Source organism: Brachyistius frenatus, unplaced genomic scaffold, assembly GCF_029030835.1.
Source record: "Brachyistius frenatus isolate BFR_SWC_R1_liver_20210118 unplaced genomic scaffold, ASM2903083v1 Contig_212, whole genome shotgun sequence".
NCBI classification, from domain to species: domain Eukaryota; kingdom Metazoa; phylum Chordata; class Actinopteri; family Embiotocidae; genus Brachyistius; species Brachyistius frenatus.
In genome coordinates this window covers 485,001-499,155 of record NW_027210811.1, presented here as the reverse complement: position 1 = coordinate 499,155, position 14,155 = coordinate 485,001, and the positions used below count along the sequence as shown (strand labels likewise).

The 14,155-nt window shown below is 42.4% G+C and overlaps 1 protein-coding gene across 1 annotated transcript in view; it reads left to right on the top strand.

Annotated features, from left to right (window-relative positions):
- LOC138633234 (collagen alpha-1(XXI) chain) overlaps positions 1 to 14,155 on the top strand; it is a 67,937-nt gene that overhangs the window by 26,688 nt on the left and 27,094 nt on the right. Inside the window, exons 18-20 of the mRNA XM_069719348.1 lie at positions 1,399 to 1,452; positions 11,332 to 11,376; positions 11,462 to 11,515. Of these exons, the coding sequence (XP_069575449.1) occupies positions 1,399 to 1,452; positions 11,332 to 11,376; positions 11,462 to 11,515 (153 nt within the window). The remainder of the gene's footprint in view (positions 1 to 1,398; positions 1,453 to 11,331; positions 11,377 to 11,461; positions 11,516 to 14,155) is intronic.

Genomic DNA, 14,155 nt, shown 5'->3' with positions numbered 1-14,155 from the left:
GAAGACAAAAACTGTTGGCTTCAGAAAGTCGCGAGTTTGCATTCCTCTGCAGCGGCACTGCTGCGTTGCAGTTCTTCTAAATCTCTAAAACACTAAACTTCAATTTCTAAACCAAACACTCAGCAGCCGGAACCCATTTATTGAATCACACATTCGAGGGGGGGAGGGGGTAGGGGGGACATGGAGGAAGAGGAAAGACGATGAAAGAAGCAGGACGAAGAGTAAAACCCAACATCAGCAGATTCTCTGTGTCCACCATCATCCAGAGATTCAGGGAAACATTTCTTCTGTTACAGTATTGAAAGTTTACAGTATAAACTGGACATACAGATGTTTCAGTGCATCACTCTGCCAATATAAAGGAGACTGAGTCCAGCACTGTGTGTACGGTGCTGCATGTCCACTTTTGTAACTGAGCGTTCACTTTGTGTAGAATTGATAGACTCCCATGTGGAAGGACACTGATGTTCTCAAACAGCCCTCATAGTTAATATGCTTCTTCAAAACAACACCGTTAGACTGACAAACAGCAGTTACATACTGAACATTTGGAGGAAATCAACAGTGTCATCCTTCGGATCATCGACCGCGTCCTCCAACGAAACATCTTCTGATTTACATTTCGTCTTTGTTCTTTTCCACAACTGAAATTTGTACTAAAATGAAGAATCCGCTGAGTTATGAGACATTTTCTTCTTTTGGAAATTCTAAATTAATTCACTGCATCGTAAACAAACCTGTTTTTCTGGAGCTTCACGCTCTGAATGTTGTGTTTTCTATTTGTTGATGCAGTGTGTGATGACTGATCAGCAGTGTCTTAATTCTGACCGGCGTGGAGTCTGATCTGACAACATAGTTTGGTTGTTAACACATTGAACTGTTTTACGGCGAATGTTCGTTTTTGCAAGAAGATTGAGAGGTTTTGTGAATGTAGTTTGAAGATTTTGGGTTTTGTGCTCACAGTTTGGAGAAAAGGTTTCAAGAAATGTGTCTTAGCGATGGTGAAAAACTGTAACTACTTCCCCCAGATCTCTGACTGGACATCTGTGACATCATTTGCTCACCGTGACCAGGTGGTGGAGACGTGCCATCGAGTGTGAGCGCACACCTCTTGAACTGAACGTAGCTCAGCCGCTGCAATCCAGACTGTCTTCAGCCGTCATGGACGCTCTTCTTAGAAACAGACGCTGTGAAGACGCTTTAAGAATACTGGACAAAGTACTTTAAGTTTGTAAATACAAACTGTTAGCATGCTGCCGGAGTGCATGAAGCAGGTGCACCATGTTTCTGTGACCTGACTCTCTATCTATTGTTGTCTACATCTCTCTGGTGTTTAAATCAGGATAAATGATGATGCCTCTCTCTGGCGTTGACATTGTCTGTGTGTTGTGTCCTCAGGGCGTGAGGGGCGATGCCGGGCCGACGGGTGCTGCTGGAGCTCAAGGTGCCCCGGTGAGTTCATGCTGATTGTATGTATTGCCGATCTTAAATATGTGAATGCATCTCTGTGTTAATACAAGTCATTGGAGGATGATTTGTCAGCGGTGCTCTCCGTTAACTCCACACCCTCCTGATACAACGAGCCAAAACCTTTGAAGTGGTCCCATAAAGATTTGAAGGAAAATGTAATCAGGACATGAACAGGAGACAAAGATTAATTGCTGCAGTAAACTCACTGCCCACACACACACACACACACACACACACACACACACACACACACACACACACACACACACACACACACACACACACACACACACACACACACACACACACACACACACACACACACACACACACACACACACACACACACACACACACACACACACACACACACACACTCATACAATGGTAAAAGCTGTCCTGTGGTTTTGTGCCTGATGAGCAGTCAGGTTGTAATAAATGATCTGATCTGTTATATAGAAATATTACAGCCATACAAAACAGCTAAATACAAAAAAAGAAAAAGCAATATACTGAAAATATGGGCTGCAAATCTTTTCTAATTAATTCCCTGAATAGCTGACTTAGAGACGTTCACACACTGAAAGACCATCTCCTGGGGAAATCACTTCCTGTTCATAAAAACAAGAAGTGATTTCTTACCTTTTGGTCACATTTGATGTCTTTTCCTGACATTACTGACTATATTTCTCTTTGAACCGTCCATGATGGGATATTGTTCGAAAGGTAAATTAAACTGGACAGACACAATCTTTGACCTTATTTTCCACAGAAGAAGTTACAGGTCAAACGTTATGTTTACATTCAGTGTTGCTCCTCCAACAGATTTTTTGTTTTTTCATGTGTTGAGTGCATTTTCTTACTTCATAAAACATTTACAAAGCCAGTTTAAAAGTATTTTTTTGAATTCAGCATCGGCCTTTGTTAGCGCGTATCTTTGATCCTGTAGATCAGTCAGTTTGTTTCCGACTGTAGAAAAACAGCTCGACAGTGCTGCTAGAGATCAGTAACTCCACAGGGAAGCTTTGAGGTGTGTTTGGTTTTTATTTTAAGAAACACATTGTAAAGGACTGTTGAAGGTCTTTGGAAGCCCATTATGTTAAAGGGGCATTCCACCAATGTTTGGAGTACTCTTCAGTCTGTGATGATAGCTGTGCATTGTATTCAGAGACTCTTGGATTCGTTTTTATCACATGTACCTGATCTCAAAATGTGACAGATGTGCCTTACACAGTGTAATATGTTGTGTTAGGATCCAACGGCTTCGGAGCTTGACCCACACTTTAAACTTGAAAGATGGGATGTCTCAGTCTGTCAGTCTATTTGTGCGTCTCCAAATCACTGAATGAAATTGCTTATTTTTTTAATCTCACCACCGCAACAATCCAGCTGTGTTTCTTTTGCGACTCACACATGTAAAGACCTGCCTGCCTCAGGGTTATTAAGACGGAGCAGCCAACATGGGAAAAGCACGTCTCATACTGTTGCAGGAGGTGCAGTGACTTTAATGCAGAGCAGTAAGATTTAGAGTCGAGGGGATGGATCCATCGAGTAGCGGTGGGCATTGTTGACATAAATTGGCAGTTTACATTTCACAAATACATCTAATGAAGAAAATGTTGAACCTCGCAGCAGCATGTCCACCAAACATGCACAGCAAATATGTTAGCAGCACCATAGATATAGAAATGTGTTATAATCACAGATGGTATATAAAAGTGTTCGCAGGTTCCGGGTTTGAAAAATGGTTCCGATGCAGAAGTGTCTTAGACTCCCATTCAACTTCTGTCATCAAATCCAAAGTGAATAAAATGTGTCCATCAGTTATCTCGGTGTTGTTAGCTAAAGTCACTCCTTCTTATTAGTTTTCTGGAGGTCCATCTGAAAATAATCCCTCATTCATTAGAAAAGAAGATTCAAGAAGACCTGTTTTAGGGGGCGTGTCTGTTTGATTGACAGGCCTGTGGTGCAGTCAGGTTACAGCTATCGGTGGGCGGGACGTAGTATCGTCAGGTTTCTAATCAGATAGGTCAGATCCACCGCTGGCTCCTCCCCCAGCTCGTCCAAATATGGTCACTTCCTGCTCCAAACCGCTCCGAACTAGCAAAGATGGTGACGGACAGAATCTGAACTGGAGGATTCATAACGTTCACAAACCAACGATGACATCACTGATGGATGATGACATCACTGATGGATGATGACATCACTGATGGATGATGGTTGGTCATAATGTGTTATACTCTGCAAACAGCTGGTTAAACTTCATGGTTATTCTCTGACTATAATGTGGGTCGAATATACTTTTATATCAGTGAAGAAGAGTGGACTTTAACTTCATTCCTATAGAAGGTTTACTGTAAATGTTCGAGCTGAAAGCTGCTGTAACTCTTAACTGCTCACACTTTTACGTCCTGTCTGTAAGTGTCAGCCTGGTAAACTCAATAGTGTCACACCCCACAACCACACACCCTCTCACACTTTATAGGAGGCAGTGTGTACTAGCAACATATATGCACACACACAGACAGGGACGCTTGTGTTTCGTGTGTGCGTTAATATCCAGACACCAAGTTACATGTATTTTTGCTGACATGGTCTTTGTCCGTGTTGTGTTGTAGAGCTTGTGTACGTGCACAGGCAGCATCGCGTGCTGAGCAGCTCCCCGCTGCATCGAAGCCAAAACCTCCCTCTTTAATCAGGTCGATGTTTACATGCAGCGCCGGCAAACTTACACCCTGGATGCAGCTTTTATTACTGTAAATAGTTTTATTATACTACGTTGTTCTGGTTGTTATTACGCTGTAATCGAAGCTGCATAAAATTGTCTCCGGGTTCATTTCAAGGTGTCTGATTGTCAGACAGGCAAACAAATCTCTCAGCTTCAGATACTCTGCATCAGTGTGACGCTGGTGAATCATGTCTGGACATTAGAGATTGATTTATGTATTTTTTTTTAAAATTTTTTAGGGGATGCTTTGATCAACTGTTTTAAGATTTTAGAGTCTGAACAGATCACTATTTTGTTTTTGTCTTTGGACATTTTTATAGAGACCCGCCTTTGGAGATGAAATATATAAACAGGGTAGATTTCAGTTTTTGGTTGGTAGAGTTGTTTTACATACTGGAAGCAGACAAGTGCTGTTTTTCAGATGTCAAACTTCCCTCAGTACACAAACTAATAGTTCTTTTCCATGCTGGGACTCTTACTGTGTAGTACAAGACTATTTAACAGAGTAGTGTTGTTTCAAATCACACACTGTTGTTCTGCACTGACAGGAAATGACCTCATCATGTGAACACATCAGCCTCCAAAACATCTGCTGCTTTCATTATTTTACCCAGAAATCAGTGTGTTTTTGTGTCCTCTATTTAACACTCAATAAACACACTGATTCTTCTGTCCAGCAGCAGCGGAGAACAAACACTTTGTGTTCAGGAACAGCTGCAGCTTCCTCACACGCTTTTAATTTGAAAATCCTTTAATGTGCTTTATGGCTCTACGGAGCCAAGATGGCGACCGTTTAGGGTGGAAAGTGTTTCACACTTCTTGTTTGTAGCGTTCTGAGTGCTTCATCCTGGTACTGGTAGTGTTAGTACACAAGTAGAACATCTGGAACACTAGTAGAACATCTAGAACACAAGTAGAACAACTGGAACACAAGTACAACAACTGGAACACAAGTACAACATCTGGAACACAAGTACAACATCTGGAACACAAGTAGAACAACTGGAACACAAGTAGAACAACTAGAACACAAGTACAACATCTGGAACACAAGTACAACATCTGGAACACAAATACAACAACTGGAACACAAGTAGAACAACTGGAACACAAGTAGAACAACTGGAACACAAGTAGAACAACTGGAACACAAGTACAACATCTGGAACACAAGCAGAACAACTGGAACACAAGTACAACATCTGGAACACAAGTAGAACATCTGGAACACAAGTAGAACATCTGGAACACAAGTAGAACATCTGGAACACAAGTACAACAACTGGAACACAAGTAGAATAACTGGAACACAAGTACAACATCTGGAACACAAGCAGAACAACTGGAACACAAGTACAAAATCTAGAACACAAGTAGAACATCTGGAACACAAGTACAACAACTGGAACACAAGTACAACATCTGGAACACAAGTACAACATCTGGAATGCAAGTAGAACATCTGGAACGCAAGTAGAACATCTGGAACACAAGTAGAACAACTGGAACACAAGTACAACATCTGGAACGCAAGCAGAACAACTGAAACGCAAATAGAACATCTGGAACACAAGTAGAACAACTGGAACACAAGTAGAACAACTGGAATGCAAGTAGACCATCTGGAACACAAGTAGAACATCTGGAATGCAAGTAGAACATCTGGAACACAAGTAGAACAACTGGAACACAAGTAGAACATCTGGAACGCAAGTAGAACATCTGGAATGCAAGTAGAACATCTGGAACACAAGTACAACAACTGGAACACAAGTAGAACATCTGGAACACAAGTAGAACATCTGGAACACAAGTATAATATCTGGAATGCAAGTAGAACATCTGGAACACAAGTAGAACAACTGGAACACAAGTGCAACATCTGGAACACAAGCAGAACAACTGAAACGCAAATAGAACATCTGGAACACAAGTAGAACAACTGGAACACAAGTAGAACAACTGGAACGCAAGTAGAACATCTGGAACACAAGTAGAACATCTGGAACACAAGTAGAACAACTGGAACAGAAGTAGAACATCTGGAACGCAAGTAGAACATCTGGAATGCAAGTAGAACATCTGGAACACAAGTACAACAACTGGAACACAAGTAGAACATCTGGAACACAAGTAGAACATCTGGAACACAAGTATAATATCTGGAATGCAAGTAGAACATCTGGAACACAAGTACAACAACTGGAACACAAGTAGAACATCTGGAACACAAGTAGAACATCTGGAATGCAAGTAGAACATCTGGAACACAAGTACAACAACTGGAACACATGTACAACATCTGGAACACAAGTACAACATCTGGAACACAAGTACAACATCTGGAACACATGTACAACATCTGGAACGCAAGTAGAACATCTGGAACACAAGTAGAACATCTGGAACACAAGTACAACAACTGGAACACAAAGTACAACATCTGGAACACAAGTACAACATCTGGAATGCGAGTAGAACATCTGGAACGCAAGTAGAACATCTGGAATGCAAATAGAACATCTGGAACACAAGTAGAACAACTGGAACACAGCAAAGGTGTCTTTGTCTTTTAGGTGAAGTCCTTCGTGACATGATGAGACAGCAGGTCCTGTAATCTCACTCTGGATAAGAGACAAAATGTTAGGATTCCTGTCTGTTCCTAGTGTGTTTTCCCCTGTTTAACCCCCGAATACCTTTCCTCCTGTGTCCTGTCATTTCCCTGTCTGTTTTTCTCCCTCAGCAGTACCCTCCTCCAAGCACCGTCCACTACTGCACCTCTCCGGCAGCACAGCTGAGCGGCATTCCAATTGATTACGCCGTCTGCTACTTATACCCTAGTCTCCTGCCCATCCGGTGTCAGTTCGTCCGTTGCCGACCCGTCAACCCGTCCAGTAAATCCGTTCCGTCTCCCGTTGTTGAGATTACGATTCTGACCTGTTTCCTGTTTCCTGCCGTTCAGTGTCGGGCCACGGGCATCCACCTGAACGAAGAAGATTCCAGATCGTTCCTCGGAGATCATCTGCTGTATCTTGGCAATCCTGTGTCGAGCTACGAGTGTCACACAGTCGACCCTGCCGGTTCCGTCCAGTGTCGAGCCACGGGCATCACCTGCACGAAGAGACCCTCCAGTGCGTTCCTCGGAGATCCGCTGTCGAGGTTTGGGGCGATCCTGTGTCGAGTCGCGGACGTCACACAGTCGATCCAGCCAATCAGCTCGCTGAGGAGAGATCTGGGGATTCCCCCAGCAGAGCATCGCCGTTCGGCCAGGTCACCCGGCCACGTGTCAAGGGGAACCCCGGGGATTCCCTCGTTTGGCGAAGCGCAAATTGACACAGACTCTTGGTGTGCATTTCCTGTTTGCCTCACTGCCCGGGGAATAAAAGACCTGCTTCCTAAGAGATTTTGCCGTGTGTCTGCATGTGGGTTCGTTGATCCCCTCACCACATAACACAAAAGTCTCAGTCACACTGAAATCAGCCTCATAGAGACAAACTCTAGAAGAATAGAAGACACACTTCTGCATAGTAAGCAGTAAGTTGGGAGTTTGGAAACTTGTGAATCATTGTGAATTGTACCCATGGCTGGATAAACCCCCCGTGAGGCCCCTGTTGACCCCCACTACACCAGAACTTTTGTTTTTTTCTCAGTCACCCACAAGGCGACCAGTTAAAGCAGAAAAACAGAAAATGAATCTGTTGAGGAAAAAAATGATGAAGAATCCTCTTGTTCAGCGGAGACCTCCCCTCCTCGTCTCGTCGCTCCACCTCCTCATCCTCTCATCAGTCCGTCTGTCGTCCCTCTCAGTCCATCTGTCGTCCCACCCTGTCCCCAGTCTGCCCTTTGCTCCCCTCAGGCTGAAGGTAGGATGGTGTTTCAGTAACCCGGCGGTGATCGTATATCCTCATCCAACTGCAGGCTGCGGGTACGTTGCTGAGAGATGGATGAACAATACAAACTCTGGATGCAGGACCCGCCTCACTCTAATGTGTTTGTGAATATTTGGGGAGTAAAATATTTGTTATCAGCCTGATCGTGTTTTTACCAGGAAAACTTTGAGGCGTTTTCTGCAGGACTTTCTCACTGGGGCCTAAAAATCCTCAGACCATGAATCAGGGCGAATAGTTGAGTGTTGATGATGTTGAATCAACATTAAATTGGACAGTAATTCCTCATCATGGTTGATCTCACGCTGAAATATGACACCGAGTGAAATGTTTCCAGATAGAAACATTAGGACAGGAAGACAGAGAGCATGCAGGATGTTGAACAGCCCGGATGAAGTAAAGCCACCATGTCAGACACCTGCTGAAAACAGCATCTGTCAGACTAATTCAAAGCCAAAGGATTAAACCGACTTCATCACAAACACACGCACAGCAAAGGTATCCGTGGTGGAGTTCACATCGTCTGAATCCCAAAAACACTTTGATCCTCCGGGATGATCCAGACAGGAGTCGCAGCTTCAACACAGCTGCTTCCGCACAAACTGAAGTGCGGAATCATAAACTAACATCTGTCAAATAATGAACACATGGCCCTCTATTCATGTTTACTTAATCACGCTACACCAGAATATCTCCTCAGTTTACAAGATACTTTTCAAATGATATGTTTGCTGAGACATAGAAATAGTAACAGACCTTTTTATTACTGGGAAACATTCAGTTCATCCTGCAGCACAAAAGTTGTCATCTACTGGCCTTAACTTCATCAGGTTCAGGGACCTTTAGGCCCAATCCCATTTTCAAACATCTGGGACTGCATCTGTAATCTGTCAGATTTTCATGTAAACCTGGAAATAATCAGAAAGTTTAGAGACATTTAAAAACAGAAGAAATATTTAGGATTCTGCACTCTTCATCAGTCATTAGTCTGAGAAGTAAGTAGTGATTCTTAGCAGCTTTGTTTTGGTGGGAAACATGGCACCAGAACTAGGTCAAGGGTCACAAGTTTAAAGTAAAGAGGGTCTTTCTCAGCATCATGTCATGGCGAGGTGGAAGGTCTTTAAAGGGGCAGTGCATGGAGCTCTAAAACACTTCAGATCAGATGTATTGAAAGTCCAATCAGGCAGAAAAGTGATCACACCATCAGATGATCAATACATCAAGCTCTGTTCTTTGAGGGATGGAAAATAAACTTCATCAAAGATACAGAATTGATTAATAAAGAACACGACACAGCATTTCACAAGACAGAGTTTTGCGGCAGTGAAAGAAGAGTGGATGTACAGAAGTATGAATCCAAAACAATGAACTGAAAGATGCTAAAAGGATCCAGAGTGGAGGGAACTGCAGAGTCAGGTGATAATTCTGAGACTTAAGAGGTTTGAAGGAGAAACATTTCTTCCTTTGTGTTTACAGAACGGGTGACTTGTGTGTTTGTTTCACTCACCAGTGGTGGTGAAATGCCTCTTTAAGGAGTCTAAATGAAGCGTTCAGGCACGTTAGTGTAACAAAGTGCTGAGGCAGCAGTTCTTGAACTTATTCATGACCTCAGAAACAGCCGTTTACAAAACAGACTCCATTCGAGGTCCGCTTGCCTGCTTGTTCTGGAGCTTTCAACCATATCACACAGACTCCGTTAACAAAGTGAATCCAGTAAATGGACCTTGAGGTGAGACGGTCACAAGAATGAGTTGTCAGGATCAACTTTCAAACCAGCTTTGATGAGAAGTCCTAAAGGTGCTCGAAATGAACAGCAGCTCACACAGCAGAGATACTGGGAACTAAGCAGTCATTTTTAGTTTTAGCTGAAGTTTTTTGTTTCAGGTACATTATTCAGTTTTGCTGCCTCAATACAATATACTGTATGTTTGCATTGCTAATCCTTTGATTAAATACTTTTAAGTTACTGTAGACACTATTACATAGATCAGACCGGCATTGTATCACCACCACGCCCCTTTCTGGGGGAAACGAATGGCATTAACGGAGGAAGTTAAGACTTTTCTCTGAAATTGTATTTTAAACTAACTAGTTTATATTGTATATAATATATATATATACTGTACTGTATATACTGTGCATTTTCTTTTTTATATTTTTTACTGCTATTTTATTGCTTTTTATTATTCTATATTATCTTATTGCTTCTGTAGCGAAAAAAAATTTCCCCTTGGGGATTAATAAAGTAACTACCTAACCTAACCTAACCTAAATGATAACGTTTTGTTCAAGAGTTGCTGTGTAGCTAGTTGCACCAACAATCATGTGAAAAATCTCTCATTTTTTCCAGTGACCTGTCCTAAAAAAGATCCTGATAGAAGGACTTCATGGCACCACTTTAGAAGGGATGACATTGGCACGCTGTGCGTTATAATGGAGCTCAGACTGTTGTTGGAGCACACTGCTGATGTTAGCTCTGTTAGATCTGTAGAGCAGCACTGAAAAGTAAAATAATTCACTTGTAGTTTGCTCACCTGGAGATCCAGTAAGGTAAAGCAGATGTCCACGTTGGACACCTCTGACCACTGAGTGGGTTTATAGCACCAGCTGGATGCCGGCCTGAGGAGACTGAAGACGGATCCAATTGAGCTTTTTGGTCTATCTAGTCTGTTCTATTGCTGGCAAAGTGGACATAAATATACTTGACATGGTGGTTTTAGGTCATTTATGAACTCGCTAATTGTAACGCTATTTTACATTAAAGTCTACGGCGAGAGTCACTTCCCCCAAAAGGGGGCGGGGACATGCTGCAAGCCAAAGTTCCCAGGTGTGCTGGTCGGATCTATCAATGCAAAGATGTGGTTATTTCAACACGAGCAATGTTAGAGTTCTGTAAACAACAGATTGTGGCTCAGTCAGTCCACATCCAGCCAACACAGTCTACAGGTATCAGAGGACCGATTTCCTAATGAAGAAATAATCCCCTTGAAAACAGTGAGATCAAACAGCCCAACCTTATTGGACAACACCTCCACCTTTTCACAGATCCCTGTTTGAGTGGACTCAGCTGTAACTCACCACTGAATGATGTTTGTATAAAAACATCATGTGAATGACAAGTGTTACAGCATTTTCCAGGAAATACATAGCAATAAAATCCATGAAATAAATGTGACTGAAAGTGAGCTGAAACCTTTATGCAGTTTAATGCATCATGTCTTCCTGTCACGTTGTCTTCTGCAGGGTGTCCGGGGACCTCCTGGCGAAGCGGGCCCTCAGGGACCTCTGGTAAAATCTGATCTGAAAGTAACAAGTGTCAGAATTGCTGGTGAGTTGAAGTTAATAACACAGTCCCTGTGCTCCTGTTTTTCAGGGTGAGAGCGGGTTACCAGGACCACAAGGTCCACCTGGAATAAAGGGAACACTGGTGAGTATAACGTCTCTCTGTTTGCTTCGATATGTTTTCTTCAAGTCAGCATTCAGCATGACGTGATTTTTTTTTATGATAATCAAGGATGTTAAGTACTGAAAAGTTTACATGTGTCCTCCTACAATAGGAAAGCAAACGATTGTTTTACCTCATTATGACTGATGTAGTCGAGCATAAAACACACACACACACACACACACACACACACACACACACACACACACACACACACACACACACACACACACACACACACACACACACACACACACACACACACACACACACACACACACACACACACACACACACACACACACACACACACACACATTTAAGGTACACAGCAAAACAATAGTTTCTTCTGTCTTCTTTCATCCATGGGGCAAACACTGTCCTGCACAGTATTTTCAAAGTAATTCAATTCAATTCAATTCAATTCAATTCAATTCAATTCAATTCAATTCAATTTAATTCAATTCAATTCAATTTCATTAATTCAATTCAATTCAATTCATTCAGTTCAATTTAATTCATTCAATTCAATTCAATTTCATTAATTACATTTAATTTAACGCAGTTTAATTCAATTTAATTCAATGCAGTTTGATTCAATTACATTAAATTAAATTAAATTGTATGTATATAGCTCCGAATCAGAACACAACAGGTTACATCAGGGCTCCTAGCACAGTAAAGTCCTTCCAACTGAACATTTATAGAAGAACCCAACAGTTCAACAATTCCCATGTGAGCGTCTGGGAGGAAAAATAAAAACCTCTGCTTGATGAAAAACATCTTCAGTGTAAGAGTCCAACAAACAAAATGGTCTTTTTGAATAATAGAGGAGGTGAAAGTTCAGAGGTTGAAAGCTCCTGACTGTTGTTCCAGCTGCCAGCGAAGAAAAGACATTGAGTCAAAGTTTATGTCCACCAGAAACCCAGAAAAAGTCTGTACAGTCAGCTCCCACTGGCCTTTAACGAGGGGTCATGTTTTTGACTTTTAACTCTTTATGATCCAAACATTTAAAGCACATGTTCAGTTGTTACCGGACTGACAAGCAGGTCTTAGGGTCCACCTGTCCTCACATTCGTCTGTGCAGTGTTATGAGTGTAATCTCCGCTCACATTACCGTCTCTACAGTGGGCTCATAATGAGAACATTCATTTAGCCCAGGCTCCTTATGAGTCCGCTTGATTTATTTAGGGATGTCATTAAGGTAGTGAGTGCTTGTTAATTTAGAGCAAAAGTCAGACGAGTGTGTGTGAGGTTACGGCTGTACACACAGCAGGACCACCCCCCTCTGGTAAACAAGATTACTCTCTGAGAGATACAATTACAGCCGAGCTCAGAGGACAGGCAGGGCTGCTGCTGAGGACCGGACTCTCCTGCCCTCTTGTGGACAAAGTCAGACAGTACAGAGAGACGTGGGGAAGAATAGGATCAGTGAACTCTGAATGAGGATACATATGTAAGTGGATCAGCAGTGCATCAAGATTTAAAAAGGAAATGATGGAGAATCTTTTCTGCATCCAAAAGTCTGTAAAAAACTTAAATTGTATTAAATGCAGACACAAAATTGATAAAGTTACATTTGGTCTTATTCAGACTCACACTTTTCTCCTCAAGGCGTGTTATAGACAGCTGAAATCTGTGCAGCCCACTCCCCCGATGAGGATGTGAGGCTGCACAGAGGTGACCTTTCCACAACCACGAGCTTCATCTTTTAGTCCTCATCCTCCTCTTTCTATTCCTGTCAGTACAACAGAACGCTGCTGTGACACAACGCCTGCAGTGGGTGTCTGACTTATCTGATACGCACACACACACACACACACACACACACACACACACACACACACACACACACACACACACACACACACACACACACACACACACACACACACACACACACACACACACACACACACACACACACACCGAGTTGAGAGAGAGGAGGAGAGCCCGGTCCGTGGGAGCGATGAGCCGCCCCTCGTATCTAGGCAACCACATATAATGGTGTGAAAATAAATATACATAGCATTCAAACTAACTGTCAGTTGACCCGGCCGACACCAATCTTATTTGGCATTTCAAATGCGCCTGCTTCTGGTTCGGCTCCTTATCAATCAGGCGACGTGCTGCGGCGTATTTCTTATTGCTTGGAATCGTGTGTTTTTTTAATCTCCTTTTGTCGCCTCCGTCACTGAGTTTCACACTCGGGATGGAAGTTATTTTATAATGAGATGTTTTTGTTACCGAACAGAGCTCAAGGTCAACACGAATCTTTACAACCTCAAGCTGTGAAAACTTGTAATGATCGCAGGTGCAACAACATACACAAGAGTAAACTGTGGATAAATCTGATATCACATATTTCATGAAATCAACAGGGTGCAATGAAGTTACAGAAAGTCTGATCCTCTGAATGATGTGATAGATATAATGGGTACAGTTAGGAAAGACAACAAAAGCTTTTGAATTGATCTGTGGACTGTTGTGTCATTATGTCACCGGTGTCTGTTTCTGCTAGATTTGGTGACTCTGTACACAAACAAACTGGGCTGTTTCTTTAGTTTAATTGCCTTTTACTCAACCTGGTAGAGAAGCAGGAGAGGCGAGCTTTCCTGGGAC